Source organism: Excalfactoria chinensis, chromosome 3 (assembly GCF_039878825.1).
Source record: "Excalfactoria chinensis isolate bCotChi1 chromosome 3, bCotChi1.hap2, whole genome shotgun sequence".
Classification (NCBI taxonomy): Eukaryota; Metazoa; Chordata; class Aves; order Galliformes; family Phasianidae; genus Excalfactoria; species Excalfactoria chinensis.
In genome coordinates this window covers 80,221,798-80,241,889 of record NC_092827.1, presented here as the reverse complement: position 1 = coordinate 80,241,889, position 20,092 = coordinate 80,221,798, and the positions used below count along the sequence as shown (strand labels likewise).

The following is a 20,092-nucleotide window of genomic DNA, read 5'->3' as shown; positions in this document are numbered from 1 at the left end:
GTTTGTCTCTAAGTTCAGAAGTGGGAGAAGCACTTAGATTCACTGATTTAGAATGGCAAATGCAACAGTTCCATAGCTATGGATTAACTGAACATAAGTAATGATGTGCTTGGAATGTTTTTTTGGGTTTTAACATTTTTTCAGTATTGATAAAGGACTGTTGATTATTTCAAAGTGGCTTCTAACATTAAAAAGAGATACAAAAAATATATTTAATTTTATGTTCAGGAAAGTCTAGGTCTGTGAATGCAGCTATAAATGAGGCCTGACTACTAGAAAAACAGAAATTCTTGCATTTGATGTGAGTGTACATAGGTGCAGAGAAAAAATATCATGTAATACATGTATATAGTCATGCATGCATGAGAACTACTATTTGTATGCACCTGTAAAAATCTACTCATGCAAGAATGAGTATGTTTACACAGGCATTAGTCTATTTTCTGACCCAACAGGAAAGATGACTAAGGGGGGAAATGTAATTTCTGTGTCATGTATATATTTCAAAAATATAAAACATAGGGTTTATTCAGATGAGCTCTGGACAACATAAAATCTTGAAACTAAACAATTAAAGTCACTGGGGAAAGTGGTCAAACACTGAGGTCTCACCAGAGAATGGAATAATCTGCCAAGGGAGGTCAAAGAAGTGCTAGGATGGAAACAGACATTGATTGCTTCAGTTCTGCATCACTAATCTACTGACCCCAAAAATATTTGTGTTCCTTGGTTAGCACAACAACCTTTCTTTCTTCTAGCTTTTTTCCTTGATCAAAAATAATAGGTTTTATAAAGGGCTGTATCACACGATACTGTAACTTCTCCAAGTTATGTCTCTTCAATTCTGCAAGCCTGAGCTTTGAATTTTTCAAGTGTGCTTGGAAGAAACACAGCATGACTATTTATTAGTCAGATGTTTGAAAGTTATTTCTAAATCTCATTCATACTGTGGAGGCATACAAACATATTCTTCAATATACCAGAAATATACCATTAATGTCCTTCTATTTTGGGAATGATGCGGAGATTCTAACGACACTTTGGAAGCTGAAATTTGTTTCCTAACTGTCATTAGGCTTGGAATGAAAATTACTGAATTCCAAAAGATCCTTGAAAATCTGACTGTATTTTCTGAAAGCTTACAAGAGGGCAGAGCACTCATACAAGAGGCTTAAGTTTAGTTTGCTAAGAAGTGACAAGAATGAAATGCCAGGTTGTGCTAGGAAGTACAGACAATGAAAACAGATTTGGTTTCCCTGACACCTGCTGTGAAGGGTCTTTTACTGCCACTCCAGCATAGTGACTTGGAAAAGACAACACCAAGAGGTGAAAATGCATTGTACTATGATGTATATTAGGTACCAGCCATTCCTTTCATAAATCCAGAACAAAATTGATTTACTTTTTCTATATGCTATAGTTTATCATACTAAGGGCTTCTCCCATCTGGAGCTGTTATAAAGCTTAAGTTTCTATAGAAAAGGCAATAGAACGTGAACCTGTACATTAATTAATGTAATTAATTAAGCAGACATTGGAGGAGATATGAAGAAGACATTTATTACTTCTAAGCACCAATGACCTTGACAGTACCTTTTGAAGATAATTTCTAGTTTTCTTAAAACATAATTCTTATGGTTCCATAGACTGTCTTAACATTTTTTTAATAATATTTTTCTTCCCTGCTGCTCTTAATTCAGACTCGGATTTCTAATTGCATGTGCAAGAGAGAAGTACCATTTTAGTACAGGCAGGTATCTCTTCTCCAAAGCACTTGTTATGAGACAGCACTCCCTCTGAGGCACTTTATTCCTGTGTTAAAATATTTTGGCCCATATGTTTTTCTGAAATTGTTTTAAATCTTCCAAATCACTAACCATAACACCAGCATAACACTAGCCATAACACCAGGCTATGGTTTCCAATATACTTTTACTGCCCAAAACCACAAATATATTGTCAGTATTCAGGAGTTCTCTACTCTCTGTCTTTCTTTGTTTTCATACTTATGTTTGGTTAATTAGATGCATTTTCAAAGCACATCTGCAATATTAATAACAAAAGCAAGGGAACATTCTATTAATTCCTTGCCAAAGTCATTAATATTGTGGTAGATCTTGCTTAGTGCCATGATGGAATGATTCTGTCTATTCCATAACAAATAATAAAACATACATTAAAAACAATGATTGCATTGAATATGTATTTATGAATTTGTATTGTCCCATGTTGTTACTTATTGGAAAAGCTTATGTTTGAAACAGTGAAGCAAAAGTATATTTTGGAATATTTTGCTTTTTCCTCAATTCTCTCCATATTGCTCTAAATCCCCTGCAAGAAATTTTGTTTGTTTGTGCCTTTTCTGAGGGCACAGCTGGCCAGCTGACATCCTACTAACATCAGGCAGGGAAGCTCACCAAGAGGTGTGCAGAGGTGGCATAAAGGCTGATACTAATGTGTAATATTTCAGCCCCACTTGGCAGGGGCACTGGAAAAGTACTTTCCCCAAATTTCATTCATTTGGCTGAAGTGATAGCATTGTGTAAGCCTCAGTTTCTTCATGTTCTGTTTTGTTCTTTTGGGGTTTATTGGTAAGACAAGATGTGCTCAGTGAAATCATTCACATGTTTTTTATGCCATTGGTCATAATAGCCCAGTGTGCTGTGAGAAACTGTGAGACATAGGAAGATGTAAGGCACTGTGCTGCAAAGATAACTTCCCAGCCTGTCCATTCCTGTCCTTCCAGACTGAGTTTTCTGTTAACTCTATACACACACAAATAAGAAGACTTGTTGTTTTTATGTACCGTTTGTAAATATCAAAGTTGGGGATATTTGAGGCTTTGAATAAGGCATCCTCTACATGAAAAATCTGAAACTCTGAGTCAGATAAAGCAGATGTTTGCCATATGTACTTCCTTCTAGCAATTAAGCCAAAGTTTCATCTCTAATGGCTTTATCAGTGCCTGTGGCAATTCAGTCTTAGTGTGGCTTTATGTAGTTGAATTTAACAAAGTAATTGCATTAGGATGAGTTACTGTGTGGATGCAGCTTTTACAGAACAATACATTGTTTTCATTTTCTCTTTGCGTTCATAACTGCTTGATTCTACATTTTTAAATTTCACTTTCTTCAAGAGCATTAAAGACATGATGGGCAAGATAATCTACTGCAGGACTTTATCTTTCAGTATCAAATAACAACAGCTGCCAAAAGGGCCTATTTAGTTCATCTGATTTGATTCTCTTCATTTTGCAGTCTCTTCCATTCCTGCCATTATATCACTGAGAATGTTTTCTGAATAGTTGTACATTCTTTCTTTAGTTCTGACTTACTAGGGGATTGGTTGGTCTGACAACTATAACCAGAGATCTGAGAAGTGCAGGATAGATGAGTTCTGCTAACAGCTTTTCTAGAAACTCATAGCATGGCCCAGGATTTCTCACCTAACACCTCTGTTCCTCAGTTTCCACTCCCAGGTAATAGTAGCTCAGGATGCATAAAAAAGTTTTGTGGCAGTGAAAAGATTCAACTGAGAAGACTTAGAAATCAAATGCTCATGATCAGCCAGGCTTTAAATTGATGGAACACGTGGCACTTCCCTTGGAAGAGTGTTCTATACTATACCAGACCTCAGTGTTAGCAGATTTCATCTTGATCTTCAGTCTCAAATTTCCTACAATAATTTACATGTATCTTATCTCCAGTAGCCCTAATATAAACACAAACTGTAATCAAAATCCCTCCCCCCTTAGTTATCACTATCTGGGCCATGTTGTCTGTATGCAGTTTCCTTGTAAACCTAAATTCCCTTGTTAAGTCTTGACTTAAGGATGCCAGCAATCTGCCCTCTTTCAATTTTGTGCTGCAGCAAAGGTTGGACACAAAATCATCCCAAAAAACAAATTCTGGTACTAGTCAATGATTGTGTTAAAACTGGAGTCTCTGAGCACTGATAAATTTTTTCTTCCCTCTCTCCCAAATGAGTGAAAAACTGGAAAAAAATCAAAAGCACTTCTTTTATGACTTGTGTCAAGGTGGATGTCCACAGTGTTTGAAAACTGAGTAAGAAATAGTAAATACAAATGCGTACAGAGTGTGCAGCTGGCCTGCTTGCATAGGCAAACAGGCAGAAGCTGCGCCTTCCCATGTAGGTTGGTGTCTCACTGAACGTCTCCCAAAAACTATTCAGTGAGACAAATGTGTGTTTAAAATGCTGCAGCAGCCATCTGCTGACTGTGAGAAATGGCTGGAATCCTTAAAGAGGGACCACATTTCTGGAGAAAACTTCCAAATATATTAGCCAGATACACGACTCTTAAACTCCCAAGTTTTCAGATCTGTTTTCATACATGACCGCTAACAGGCAAATATATTTTTACTTTTCAGTGAGGGTTTTTAAACTCATTTGGGAAGTCATGATACTGTTTTCTTGGGGGTTTTTTGGCACACCTCTGTTTTGGTGACAGTGGATTGTATTGTCATACATGCAGAATTATGACTTTGCATTGTGGGGGAGAAGCCCTGTAAAATGCAGTATCATTCAGTAGCACCAAACAGAACATAGGAAATTACAGGCCAAGTAAATTTCGTTTTGTATAAATGTTCTCTCTTTTCAAGTTTGCTTCAGTGTGAATGTCCCTCTTTAAGGTAAGGCCTTCAGTATGGGGAAAATGTCAAGGTAGGTCCATTTTTAGGCCTAATAACCTTGAGGTGTCCCTTCAGTTCCATAATATATTTCCATTTGGTCATCACTGCATGGCAATGAGCATTTAGCAGGTGGGCGCGCAAGGGGCTATCCTGCATGCTTTTGCATGAATTGTTACTGCTTAGACAAAACACCAGAGTGGGATCCTGAGACCTCAGACACTCACATATCATTCTTAAACATTGCACATTAAGTATTTCCCACTTCCCTGCAGGCGGTTTAGGAACAGGAAAACAGTGTGCTTTCTTCTGGGAGTAACTCTGAGTTGATTAATACTAATGTACAAAAAAAAAGTTTGAGAACAGGGAAGACTTTATGTTTGTCAGAACTGCTAACATAAATCCTTAAATAAATACAAAATGAAATTAAATAAATAAATAAATAATCACTGAAGGAAAATGGTTGTGGGTTGTTGGAAGTTAGCCATTTTATTACAAACCTTCTTAGCTGTTGACCTACTAGCTCTGCCACGGGGTATCACAAATTAGAGTATTTCATGTGAGCTGGTTCCTAAAAGCACCACTTTCCTGCATTAGCCACTTCACTACTAGAAGCATTGGCAACTAGTGGGTGATGAAGTTTGTTGTCGCTGTTTAGTCAGCAGCAGCCAGTCAAGAGCAATAGTAGCAGTACTACTAGCAATGTATCCTGTACCAGTGGGTCTAATAATGCATCCAGGCAGGGCAGGACAGAGATGCCTGGTCTTCTTCTACCTCTCTCCTCGGCATGATAAAAGATCTTGGATTCCAAATCACTTCAAATACTTTAGAACTTTGTACAACCATGAGCTTCTCTCAGGTGTGAGTAGACAGCTTTCAAGAAACAAATCCAGCTTGTATCGCAGCTAAAAGACACTGGGAGTAAGCAAGCTGGTGTGTTTAGCAAATCTCAGCTTTGTTTGCTCAGATGTAAAAGTTTCTGTTTCCCAGAATGTGCTCATTCAGTCTGTCTTATTTTATGTTTCTTGTTCTCTGCAGCTTCTCTACAGCAGCTGCCTTTAGCTGTGATTGCCACAATGCTAGAATTGTAGAAGCTTGAAAGCTACTGTAGGATTCCTTTGTTTCTTTTGATTCTGTACCAGGAATCCAGCAATATTTTGTTTTGTTGAGTCCTGGTCTTTTAACACTAAAGACTTTTATATTCAGTAAAGTTCATTTAGTCTTTTTTTAAACATATATTCTAATTACTGCCCATTGCAGTGGAGTGATAATAAGTCAGAGTGTTTCTGCTTTCCTTTCGGACTTCCTTGGAGTAGGACAGATTTTGTTTCACTTCTTGGCTCTCTCTTCTCTAGTCACTCTTCAGAAAACAATTTAAACCATTAAGTGAAATTGCATTATCATGGCTACTTACAGAAATGGACTGAATATATTTATGCCCTCAGGTCCCCAGTAACATCTCAAGTTCCCTGCAAGATGAGGTTCCCGCTGTGCAAAAGCCTGTTAAATGCACTATGAGAAACAATCAAGAGATCACACATATTCACATAAAGCTAATTAAATACAGAAAGATTATTAGATCCATAGTGAGGAGACAATTGCAGAATTTTAAAACAGATAAGTAGAAGAACCAAGAATGAAACCCCTGCTACTACAAATACTAAATCTTACTGAGCATGTTTAATAAAACTATGTTCAGAAAATGACAGTGAGATGCTGCACATCCATGCAAACAATTAAGTAGTCTTAGTATTAAGCCATGCTTGTCTAGCTTTCTCCATTTCCATACAGTGAGACCTGCAATACCATTTTTCTTGGCAAGATAATTTGTGATTTGTTGGGTTTTTTTTCTGTGATTACATTGTTTAGGTGACTGTAGATGGAATAAAACACTGAAAATTCAGCCAGTTTTAATCAGGATACATGGCAGAGATCAGTTCTGAAATATCTGATTACATCAGTCACCTATTGACTAGTATTAGAATCTCCATAATTTGTTTTTGTGCTTCCTTAACCCATGGAAAGCAGAGTAAACTTCTCCCCACAGTCAGTAGCAATACAGTTAAACTAGTAGCCATTTGTTTTTCATACTTGTGAAAATTAATTTCTAAAATTACAGTGATTCAGAGGAGGGTTAAGTGAATAGGGTATTTTCTATTTACCGAACTAGGAAAGTAACTTCAGTATTACACATGCACATATATACAGTATGCAGTAGCTATATGAGCAGTATATAGAAAAGGATATGGATGACTTCCCAACATTTTGTGCAAGATAGGCTTGCTCTAGCCAGACGAGCATAAAGAAGATGAATCCAGGCTCTTTTTAGAGGTGGCCAGTAGCAAGGCAAGAGGCACTGGGCACAAACTGGAACACAGAAGTCTCCATCTGAATGTAAACAGCTGTTGTTTTGGTTTTGTTTTTTTTACTGTGCTGGTGACAGCACTGGCACAGGTTGCTCAGAAAGGTTGAACAGTCCCTTCTTGAAGCCCTTAAATAGCTGCCTGTACATGGTCCTGGGCAAGTGGCTGTAGGAAGGAATAGACCAGGTGACCTCCAGAAGACCCTGCCAAACTCAACCATTCTCTGACTTCTATCGTGTTTCTTGTTTGTTTGTTTGTTTGTTCTTTTTAAATACACACTACATTTTCACTACACTTTTTCACTTGACATCGCGTTCATCAATTTTCTTGTAAGTCACAAGCTGAGGAGCGTCAAAATGTTCATTATAAAAGTGCCTGAAGTGAAAAAAAAAAGTTAAGATTATTGTGAAAACGGTTGTGATTCTGTAGCAGGATTGTGACTGCTACACGCTAAGTAATATTTCTATGTGCTACAGATCCTTTACAGAACAAATCTGGTCAAAAATTTCACTTTCCACATTTCAATTTTTTTTTCCATGATTTATCAGGTGGCTCCTGGAAGCCACTGGAATTCTCGGACCATGTATCCAGGATTTGCGCTTGACTTGCAAACCCTCCTGCAACACCTTTTTCTTCCTCTTCTACACCAATCAGCTCCATTATCTGAGTTTATCCATCACTTTGCGCTGAAGCGTTAGTGATCTGTAAGACAGAAAGGTTTTTACACGCGTATATGAGCACTTGGCAGCAGGTGGTTCAGCATGTGGCAGGTGCACCTGCCCTGACTGGCTGTAACGCAGCTGTAATAACAATGGTTAAAACACATTTTCAGGAGCTCACAACCAAAAATGGTCTAACCTTGGACATGTGCCAGGATGTAAGATGGGAGGTGATACTCAGCGTTCGCGACCTTAGAACAGCTGAGGATTTTGGTGGAGGCTTGCCAATAAAATGTGAACTGGAGAGGCAACCATATAATATCTGCTCTGCAGAGAGGATCATTAAATCGCAGTAGGAATTATATTGTGCAGATGAAGGGCATTTTAATAGGGTTGTTCCATTTCTTTCTCTTCTCCCAAGCCCTCCCTACCCCACAAAGAAATATAATTTCCCATGTAGCTAGACTCTCAGAAACCTACTTTTAGGGTGAAAAATAAAAAACAGAAATGCAAAAGATGACATTTTTCATTCAACTTCTCTCACTCTAAAAAAGGCATGTTTTCTACCATAGCATAGCTTCTGTGCTGTAGTTATGATTAAGTTGTAAGGGAAACAAGGTCTGATAAGATGGATGAGGTGGATCTTGTTGGTAAAGGACTGACCACAGGCAGGAAGTTGTAGTTCCTTGCAGCTTCTGTGAATTCTGTCTTCACACATGTTTTAAACAGAGGCAAGTCTTGTGCTTTAGCAATCAGGCTGTGAACAAAACAAGTTTGGTATGTACAGCTTTAGTGCTGTGCGCTCTGTTCAGCAAAAAGCCATACTGAAGTATAGCCATAAGGTACAGTGGTTTACAACATTTTATTATGGGTGAGGTTCATTGCTCAGACTGTGAGCACAATGTGACTGTCAGTGAACTTGCAGAGCTTTGATCTTTTTTGCTTTGCTGTTTCTGTCACTGTTGTATTTTTTGTTTATGGGATAAGAGAAAGGCTGTGCAAAAGTGAAGTGCTAAGACTGGCATTCCAGCCATGTAATCATTAAATGTTTCTATCTATCTCCTAATCTGTAGGTTATTCTTCCTTCCCTCCTGACCCACTTTTTACTCCTAGGAAAGATACATACTGTTTTGATACAAATGTGGTTTCAGTTTCCTGCATCAGAAATTATTCCTGTTAAAATTCATAGTTCTGTGAATTAGGTTGATGTTTATTAAATGTTCATGTACTTCCATAACAGATTAGATTACAGACTCCATAGGTTGGCATACTTTCTAAATAGTTCCTGTCCATTAAAATCTTTGCTGAATATTTTTTATCCATTTCTTTCTTTTAATTTGGCATCCTTCACACCTAATGAGAGAAGAAATAATCTAGAAGCACAACATCTCACCCTCTATTTGGGAATAATTAATGTTGGTATTCTTGTGAAAACTACCTGGATTAAAAACCCTTTTTTTATCATAACCTGTAGCTGATGCACTGTAGTTTATGTCTGATCTGTTGCAACTCTTTATCATGTGAATAGAGAAACTGACATACTAAATAAAAAATACAAGGTTGTACAGTTTTTCTGATAACTTACATTTCCTACCTTCTCAAATCAGACATTCTAGAAAATACTTATAATTCTCATATGGCCTCTCCACGTGTGCAAATACTGTGAAGAAGTATCAGTATGAGAAACAGAAAGACAAGCCTAAAGTGTTTTGCTTCTTAGCCCATTTCTTTCACAGTATTTGTGCTGAATTTCTATGTATAGAATGAGTTATATGTGAAAGTGAGCGCTCATTATGGTTTTTCTCAGCTTTCTATAAGCTGCTGCACCTTTGTGAAAAGAAATCCACTCATTGGTGCAATTATCTCTACCTCTGCTATGTTTTTTGTTGTCATAATAAAGAGAGGTGAATGAAAGGACAGTGATATAGATGTGAGGTTAGCCACATAACCTTGTGCTTCAAACCGATTTGTCTGATGCCTTTAGTTTCTGTTTGTCTTTAAAAATAATCTGAAAATCTTGCTGGTAGAAACAAAATACTAAACTGATCATCCCAGTACAAGGGATGTACTCTTCTTGGCGACACTGTCAAACCTAGGCACCATTTCTCAGTGAAGCAAAATTCTGGGTAAAATTGAACAATACTGTGTAAGTCTTTCACCTCCTACTGCCCACCCTGTTCATTCTGTGCTGCCGTCCCCTGTCCCTGATGCTGCACAGCAAAAGCTGTAGCAACATCCTGCCCAAGTTGAATGTGCTTGGTGTGCAGTTGACATCACCGTGTGCTGCCCTGGAAGAGTTTCCTAGAAGAATTACAAGGTCCAGGATTTCACTGTGGGCTTGAAGTGTCAAGCACTGCTCCTGACAGCAAACTGCAGTGGAATAAAGTGTGTAATTCAGTGATACAGAAAGTCCAATATGTATGTGAAGGAAGGTGCTGTCAGTATCTGAGACTGTGAAAACCATGGATGAGCTTTGTTTGTGTTTTGTGTCAAAATATACGCTACAGGAAAAATACAATATTTTTTTCTACTAGCATATTGGTGTTGTTATAGTGACCATTCCTGACTCATTAACTGTCTGCTCTGGATTAACTCTTTATTCTACTGAACTGAGCAAAAACATACAAATTGACTTAATGATTTCTGTAGTTATATTTAATGCAAGTTTATATTTAACTCATCATTTGAATTTGTATTTTAGTCTGATTTTCTTTCTTTACTGACTTCTATGTCAGTATTGTTTTCTAGCCATTGGGCAATTCCAGCCCATTTTTGTGGAGGCACTGAGCATTCAAAGCACTTGACAGACTTTCAGTGATTCTCTGCAAACTAAGCAAAACAGAGTAATGAAATTGAGGCACACACTAACTAGTGCCTCCAAGCTGTAGAATTGATTTAATCCTTATTAGACATCAGAGTCCACCAAACCTCTTGGCTTGGCCTTGTGGCACAGCTGAGGAGGTGCTCAGTCATTGCTGAGTTCCCTGGTTTTGATTACCTTCTGCCAAGTGCATGGATTTCTGCAGCTTTTCTGTTTCAGTGGTTCTTTGTCATTCACATTTGCTTCAGAAGAGTACCGAAATGAATGGCAAGTTCTAGCCTTCCTAATGTACTTATGTTGCTAAGAACACCAACTTAATTTCTTTCTTCTCTGTTGCAATTCATATAGTGTCATATAGTAATAATTTACAGAAAAGGTTGGTAATCGTTGACACTGGAGAGGTTATTAAACACATTCTGAAGCTTCTTTTTTGAACTTCAGTTTGTGACTGAATGTAGAAAATTAATTTTTCATTGAAATTATGGAGAAAAATAACCCAGTCTGATAAAATATTGTCCAATATGTGCTTATTAATAGCATATTAAGTTTCTTTTAATCTTTTCATAATTTTATTAAGAGATTTAAGGGGGTAAAAACATTTTAACTCATTAAATAGCAGTCTTTCTCCGTATCCATTCTGGAAAACTGAGAAAACTGATTAGGGAAAATGGCCTCAAGTTGTGCCAGGGTAAATTTAGGTTGGATATAAAGAAACACTTTTTTACAGAATGGGTTGTTAAGCACTGGAATAGTCTTCCCAGAAGGTGGTTGTGTCACCATCCCCAAATGTGTTTAAAAACCATTTGTATGTGGTGCTCAGGGACATGATTTTGTGGAGGGTTGTTAGAGTTAGGGTTGTATGGTTAGGTTGTGGTTGGACTCAATGATCTTTAAGGTCTTTTCCAACCTGAGCAATTCTATGATTCTATGAAATGCTGTTTTATGAAGACAGTCCTCTAAAAGCTCTAATATCTTTACTTCTCTGCACAGAACTGTAATCTGTGAATAGAATCAAACATAACTTTGACTTTAAAGTGTCATCCTTGATGAGATTATGTTAACGTGATGAGGTCATGTTAATATTTATTAAATCATGATGATATGTTCCTGTGGTGTAACAGTGTTTCATCAGATCAGATAGTATCAGCCAGATGTAGCATGTTCATCAAGTCTCCCAAGATAACTAGGTCGTGCACGAGGTCAATACTCTGATGCGATACCTATGAAGTGTTGAGACTGCTAAGGAAAAAAGATTTTAAAATAGAATCTGAAGCTTGTTGGGGATAGCTGTGATATGGGGGATTCTTGTTTCCTAATAACTACCGTTTCTTCAGTCATCTGAAATTAAGAAGTCTTATCTGGAAAAATACTTGAAAATGTGAAAATAATATCTTTCAAAGAATCAGGAGCTTATGGCTAAAAGAAGAAAACCCATTTAAGTATTGCCTTTATAGTATGCACTTGCCAGCCAATCTAAAGACTTTCACTTTGTGAGTTCTTTTTTTAATTCTCGAAGTTGGATAATAGCTGCAGTCTGTTTTATCATATGCTCTGCCTACCTTGCAGATCATCTTTCTTTTCTCTGCTTCTCTGCTCAGAGACAGACACTGCCCTTCATAACTACATGTTGAGCCCTCATACTACAACTATATTTTGACTATGCTGTCAATCCGTAGAGTATTCACAATGCAAGCACATCAAGATAGCAATGTTAGAAGAAATGTAGCCAGACCTGTTTCATTTTAGGGGATGGAGTCTTGCAAAATAGCCATAGCTTCAGGAAGAAACTGCCTCAGTTGCTAAGGAAGACTTCTCAAATAAATATTTCCTTTGAAAAGTGCCTTGTTATGACCTCTACCTTTTGACTTTTTTAGCTTAATCCTTTCACTTTTGTACTCTGTGGTTTATTTCATCTCACTAGAGCAGTTGATTAGTTAAAGGCTTGCTAGTATATCCTTGCAACCTCAGATTGCTCCATACCTGTCCTGTTCATAAGTTGAATGATTTGGATCTTTGCTGCCAAAACGATAGGAAATTGCTCCTAAGAAAGTAAAATATTTTTCTCCTTCTTTGGATATCTCCTTGAAGGCAGTCTGTAAGTAATGCTGGGCTTTTTAATCTAAGTAAATACCTTTCTTTGTTGTTTCAGAAGTGTTTGCATTTCAAAGTTCTTTTGGAAGTGCAATTATTTGTAATCAACGGGATTTAGATTTTTGCAAGTACTCATCTGCACTGATTTTCACTTAACATAATAAATCTCAGCAACGGTGCCCTGGAAAAAGTAGCTGTTATGAATTAATCGCTTTGGTGAGGATCTGGGAAATTTTCATTTTAATCATTTAATTCCAGAAAGAAAATACGATTTTGCCAAATATGAAAAACTGAATATAATTCATATATCATGAAATTGTTTTCAGCTACTGCAGGGTTTATTCGCCCCAAATAGCTAGTGGTTAAAAAAAAATAGGGAAAAAAAAAAAAAAGAAAAAAACCTAAGCTGTGACCTTTACTCTTTACACAGTTCAGAGTGGGTCACATACACTTTATATGCAGATGTCTGTACAAAGTAAATATTACAAATATAGACAAAATAACCATATGTTTATATAAATGTTTTTAAAGTCTATATTCTTTTCCTTTTAGTGGAACGCTGTAGATAGAGAATGCATATTTTTGACTGTCTGAACTTAGAAAGTACTTGGTTTACAGAGTCTCTATAATTATAAACTCCTTACAAGCTACACAGGTGGTGTTTACTATAAGTAAGTCTCAGCAGATATAATGAAAAAAATACTATGATATATTTAATTTATAGGAAAATTTGTCTGCATTGAAAGAAGGCTTCTAACCCATTTGGAATTCATCAGTGTATCAATCATGTATTATACTTTATGATATACCACTTCATGAGTTTATCATTTAACTTTGCACGTCAAATAGCTATTCTATTTCTGGTATCATCTTTGTCTTAGATGTGGAGGATGGACACAAAACAGTGCTGTTGTGCCTCCATCAAGTGTCAGACTTCATGAAACAAAAAGAAAGGATAGATAAAAAAAGGGAAAGGAAAATATTTGTTCCAATTCCCTGAGCCTGTACATGCCTGAAATATGCTGCTAGCATGTAAAATATGAATGGTATGGGTCTCAGGACAATGACTTTAAGGAACGTCTCCCCCATGGCCTGATGTTCTTTACATGTAAGTGGCTATAGATAGTCACTGTTGTGAGCACCCCTAAGGAAAAGCCTTTTCAATTCTGTCTCTAGTTAACACCTTTTATCCCACTCAGAGCATGTCCAATTGCAACCTGTTGGGCCAAATTTACTGAAAGACCAAGGTTCTTTAGTCTTCCATGGAGAAATCCTGCTGCCACTGAAACAAGGGAGAGCTCCGAGATGGATTTCTTTGTAGCTAGACTTTTGTGCTTTGCTGTGTTGCTCTGGATTACATTAGTCTGCATTAGGAGTTCTCAGTGTTGAGCTCAAAAATTTTGGACTGCGATCTGCTGTCGTCTAATTTTAAAGCCAAACATATCCAGATACAAAGGAATGGTTAAATTAGAGTTGAAAGAGTTGGGTATATTGTGGGGAAATCAAATTCACTCTCTGCCTCTCAGATGAGATACCATTGTGTTCAAATCTATGAGGAAACAGCCATCAACTATGCCAAGACCCTTTCTAAATTAGTCCTGATCTCAGCTTCCTGCTTTATCATCATACTGCTATTCCTTCGCCTGTCAGAGACCAGCGAGTCTCTGGCAACTCATTGATAGTACTGCTTCTCTGGCCTCTCCTGAACTCATTTATAGTACTTGCTCTTGTAGCTTCTCTCATACATCTGTTATTATTTGTGTGAAGTAGTTCCTCTTTTATTTCAGTCATTCCATAAAATTCAGCCTCTTGGGATTGGGGAAGCAGGGAGAGGATATTGTATTTTGCTGTGCTATTTTACCATTCACCTTGTTTGTATTTTTCTTCTCAGAAAACCAAAAGGGATGTAAATAACTTTGATCAAGACTTTACACGAGAAGAGCCGGTATTAACTCTAGTGGATGAGACAATTATAAAACAAATCAATCAAGAAGAATTTAAAGGGTTCTCTTATTTTGGAGAGGAGCTACTGCCATAGACATCATTAGGCTGACAGATGAATGATGCTGCAAGAAGTGATTCTGAAGAGATCGTCAGATTACTGAGACTCAGTAGATCAAGAACTACTTCTCTTACCCTGAGCCCATATCCTCTGTTTAAGTATATATTTATTGTTGTTTGGTTTTTTTTCTTTAATCTTCTGACATGAAAGCACTCTTAATTTCTGTCTCACAAAGCAATGCAAAGCAATTTTGTATCAGAAATTGTAGATGTAACACACTGCCATATATTTGCAACGTTTCTTTTATTCCTAAGATCTCCCAACAGGACAAAATTTTATCTTTTCATGGAAAATGGAGCCATGCTATTAAAAGCAATTTTAGCAGATCACGTCATGTAATTGCATGAATTTAAGCTAAGGAGGTGAGAACTGTTTCTTCAGCACTAATAGTTACTGTGAGATCTTTGCTTAAATGTGGAACAAGTCATATATTACCTCCCCTTCATTCAGTAAGTGAAGAAGTCTGCATTCTTTGGTGTGTAGTCCTCAACTATGAATGTCTTATTGAGGTGAGGTACAAACATAAAGCAGTCCAGAGTAAGAAGTACAGCAATTAAGACTTTCATTGAATTTCCTCATAACATATGTGGAAAACATTTAGGAATAAAAAGAGTAATGAAGATAACTGAAATTTTATTCTAAGAAAGATCCTATATGGATAGATATTGAAGGGCTAAAGAATGAAAAGCCTATAGTGCTTTAACACAGCTATATATAGGTATTTTACAGTTTTTTAGGCAATTGAATCTGTGTTACTAAACTGAATATCCATTAAAACAAACCGTTAATGTGATGGCAAGCCTGCAAATGTTTATAATTAATTTTACATTAAAAGTTAATTATAAGCACTGTAAGTCTGCATTTTCCATTGTAGCTAAGTTGATAAATGATTTCTTATTTATATTTATTTTCTCAGCAGTGTGTTACTTTTGCACACTTTTACAAAACCACAATACTACTGTGTTTGTTGTTTTTTATGTTTGAAATCTAAAAAGAAAACTGCTTTTAGAAGACACAAAATAAGGCTACACGTGCATTCTGTGGAAGTGTGTTGAAAAACTGAAGATCAAACATTACAAACTGACATTATCGAAAGCTGTAAATTGATTATTTTTTTTTCTGTGTATTAATTGAAATGGTAACTCATGTGGACAATATTACTAATGTGAAGTTACCTCCTGTAGATGCGCTAACAGTGTTATGTACTTATATTTCCAGGAGTACCCTGTGGTTTGTTTTGGTTTCTTGGTTTGGTTCTTTTTTGTTTGTTTTTTCTTGTTTTTGTTTTTTTTTGTTTGTTTGTTTGTTTGTTTGTGTGTGTGTGTGTGTACATGTATCGCTGAGGTCATTTTATTATATATTTTACTGGACTGAGTGAGCGGTCATTGGAATCCATTTTAATTGTTGCACATGGATTTCCAGCTGCACAAAAATATATATACTTGTGATTGGCAAAGTGGCACTAAAAAGCTTTTTTGCCTTTTGTACAGGTGAGATTTTGTATATAGTGTTTGCTGCAAGGCCTGTGGAATTCATTGAATATAGAGGTATCAACTGCTGCATGTTCAGGCATACTATTAAAATGTTAGTCTATGAAAGAATAATTATAATAATGTCCATGTGCAATACTCTTGTATGTGTATTGGTTCAAGTTACTGTCAGAGAGATGAGGTTTTTGTTATAAAAAGATGTAGACATATATTAAGCTATACTAAATCTCCTGTATAGTTCTCTTCAACTCTATTATGATATGATAGAGCTAGGAAAGAGAAGGAATGTTACAAATTGTGGTGGACAAAGTATGAATCATTGGCTTTAAGAGATAATCTTGGTCTCAAGCAGATGAGTTAGTTTGTGTCAGTTTTAAGTCTGGCTGCTCATAGCCTGTTACTGATGACAACATTCAGTTCCATTTTGTTTTGTTTTTAAAACTCAGGTGTAATTATTATATATATTCTTATGATGATTTCGAAATATTAAATATTATGATATATCAATTAATGTGTTGTCTAGCCTACAGGTGTAATAATGGATCAAGCCTTTAGTTTAATTTAATTTATCTTCAGTGATCTTTTGTACTGGGAAAAGACTAGCTTCTGGAGCTGAGTACCAGCACAGAAACATCTTAATGATTTCATCATCTCAATGTTTAAATTTCTTTCTCTTTTAGAAATATATTGTAGAACTGCCCATCAATTCATGTCTCACTACTGGCTCTGTTTATTTCTCATCACAGTTAGCATTTGACAGCCAGGCAAGAACTGATCACAATGCTGAAGTGTTCCTTTCCATAGGTGTGTAGACTGGCTAGGAAGGCAAGTTATTGAATAGTGCACTACTGTTTGTACAACATGAGGCCTTTACATAAAACTATGAGCATTTATTTTGAAGGAAGAAAAGCATCCCTTAAAGCTTTTGTGAAGTAAGGTATATTCCCATTTCTAACACAGAGATAATCAGCAAATGTTTGTATTTCAAGAGGCCTCAACACCTGCATTATTAGGTAGGATGCTAGAGAAAAGTCAAGGAGATAAAATCTTTTGCATGGGCAGATATTTCTTCAATATGATTAGTTAGATCCTCTGCATTGGGTTTACATCAAGAGGTTTGTCTTTTACCTACAACATTTTTTAAAGATAAATCATAGAAATGAACATTTACATTTCTGCCTGTTCTGTAAAATCTTTCCTGTTCCTTCTTTGTAAAATGAGTGCAAAATGCCAAAAAGATTATTAACAATGATTATAAAGAATCCACTGTTTCTTGTTTTCCCTCCAAATAAACCTTATTAAAAAAAAAGTGAAGCGCATTTTTCTCCATAAAAAGGTGAAAAGTAACTCTCTCCAAAAAAGGATTAAAAATTACCTCTTCTTAAATTATGTGCAGAATAGCTCTGGCTAAATATAAAATGTATTCAGTTTTCAGGGGGGAGGGGTAGGCTTTTTTTATTGTGAGGATTTATTTGTACAGTTCGGGGTTGTTTTTTTTCTTATGGATGTAATTTGAATCTCTTGCCATTCATTAGTGTTATTTCATTGTAAACATTATTACTGTGCCAAATGTACTGTATTCAAAAGGATGTGAATGTGTATTGTTTCAAAACCTAATAAATACAATGATGTTAAATCTTATTTTTTTTCCCAAAGTCTTCATATGTATTTCCTCATGAGGAAGAAACAAAGATGAAGGATGGGTATTTTTCCTGTTATGTATTGTACAAAGTACCATGAGTTTGTTTTTTAGGAGTGGACATTTGGCAAAGGAACGATTTACTAGCAGATTCATCTGTGAAGAACTAAAGGCTCCAAGAGGAACACAGGTAACAGTGAACAAACCACTTACCTCGGGCAATATAATATTTGCCCCCAAAACTGAACAGGTGAGTTTACAGACTTTTATGTGCTTACCAACTGAGCAATGGTTTCTGAGTCCTAGCACTCTGGTCCCAAAATTTTGCTTAGCTGTATTGTTGAAACTCAAAGAGGCACTTTGCATGCAAACACGTGAGACTACTTGAGTCTTTCATTTCACTGAGTAGAAGGATTAATAGCACGCATAAGTCTAATTTATTTAATTAGGGATTTAATTAATTAGAGACTTTATTAAATGATTTTAATTTATTAAATGATTAACAGCTTGTGCTGGATGCCATCTCCAGACAACTGGGAGAAAAGGAGGTTATCAGGAGTACTCAGCATGGGTTCACCAAGGGGAGGTCGTGCTCGACCAACCTGGTGGCCTTTTATGAAGATGTCACTAGCTGGGTGGACGGGGGGAGAGTGGTAGATGTAGTCTACCTTGATTTCAGTAAGGCTTTTGATACGGTCCCCCATGACATCCTTATAACAAAGCTGAGGAAGTATGGGATAGATGAGTGGACGGTGAAGTGGATCGAGAATTGGCTGACTGGCAGAGTGCAGAGGGTTGTCATTGGCGGTGCGGTGTCTGGCTGGAGGCCTGTGACTAGTGGTGTCCCCCAGGGGTCTGTGCTGGGTCCAGTCTTGTTCAACATCTTCATCAACGACCTTGATGAGGGGATAGTGGCCACCCTCAGCAAGTTTGCTGATGACACGAAGCTGGGAGGATTGGCTGACACGCCTGAAGGCTGTGCGGCCATTCAGAGAGACCTGGACAGGCTGGAGAGCTGGGCAGTAAGAAACCGGATGAGGTTTAACATAAGCAAGTGTAGAGTCTTGCATCTCGGTAGAAATAATTGCATACACCAGTACAGGTTGGGGGAAGACCTGCTGGAGAGGAGCTCTGCTGAGAGGGACCTGGGCGTCCTGGTGGACGACAGGTTGGCCATGAGCCAGCAGTGTGCCCTTGTAGCCAAAAAGGCCAATGGCATTCTGGGGTGCATTAAAAAGAGCGTAGCCAGCAGGTCAAGGGAGGTGATCCTCCCCCTCTTCTCTGCCCTGGTGAGGCCTCATCTGGAATACTGTGTCCAGTTCTGGGCTCCCCAGTACAAAAAAGACAGGGATCTCTTGGAAAGAGTCCAGCGGAGGGCCACAAAGATGGTGAAGGGCCTGGAGCATCTCCCCTACGAGGAGAGACTTAGGGAACTGGGTCTGTTTAGCCTTGAGAAAAGAAGGCTGAGAGGGGACTTGATCCAGGTTTATAAATACCTGAGGTGTGGGAGCTACTGTGGCGAGGCTGGTCTCTTTTCAGTAGTGCGTGGGGACAGGACTAGGGGCAATGGGCTGAAACTCCAGCATAGGAAGTTCCGCACGAATGTGCGCAAGAACTTCTTTACGGTGAGGGTGACGGAGCACTGGAACAGGCTGCCCAGGGGGGTGGTGGAGTCTCCTTCTCTGGAGATATTCAAGACCCGCCTGGACGCCTACCTGTGCGACGTGGTGTAGGGAGCCTGCTTTGGCAGGGGGGTTGGACTCGATGATCTCTAGAGGTCCCTTCCAACCCCTATAATTCTGTGATTCTGTGATTCTGTGATTCTGTGATTTCTTTAACATTATCTGTCAATGTGACATTATCTGAAGTATTTCAGTATTTCATTGTGTTTTGATTTAAATCCTAAATTCTTTCAGTTTTCATGGTATAAAATTCTTAACATTTGCTTCAGAAAGCTATCAGCATGGTCTGGCACTGAGTCCAGTTAACCTCTCAAAGGTCGTCTAGATAGCCTTAAAAATATATATTTCTGAATTGTAAGTATGCTTTCTTTTATTCACTGCAGTTTTTGTGTAATCCTTCCCTTGTTTTCTTCACAGTGAGTTTTTTGTCATTATACGCATATTCTGAATTCTATGTATGGACAATATTAGCATAAGTTTTGTTGTCTAGACTTTCACGGTTAATAAATTATGTAAGATCTCGATTTTCTGAGTACATTTAGCAAAATTAAAGCATCTGAAGAACTTAAAAATCATCCTGCAAACAACAGGCATCATTGGTCTCCAAATGTATCAGTCCTTATGATGTTTTCTCTTACT

General features: G+C 37.4%; 1 protein-coding gene across 2 annotated transcripts in view; it reads left to right on the top strand.

Moving 5' to 3' along the window:
* Positions 1 to 17,773, top strand: part of PRKCE (protein kinase C epsilon) — a 262,981-nt gene extending 245,208 nt beyond the window's left edge. Inside the window, exons 15-16 of one of the 2 annotated variants that reach the window (XM_072330881.1) lie at positions 4,620 to 4,649; positions 14,472 to 17,773. In XM_072330881.1, coding sequence (XP_072186982.1) covers positions 4,620 to 4,634 — 15 coding nt within the window. In that variant the 3' untranslated portion in view covers positions 4,635 to 4,649; positions 14,472 to 17,773. The remainder of the gene's footprint in view (positions 1 to 4,619; positions 4,650 to 14,471) is intronic. The other variant, XM_072330880.1, reaches the window with a different exon arrangement.
* The last annotated feature ends 2,319 nt before the right edge of the window (positions 17,774 to 20,092 follow it).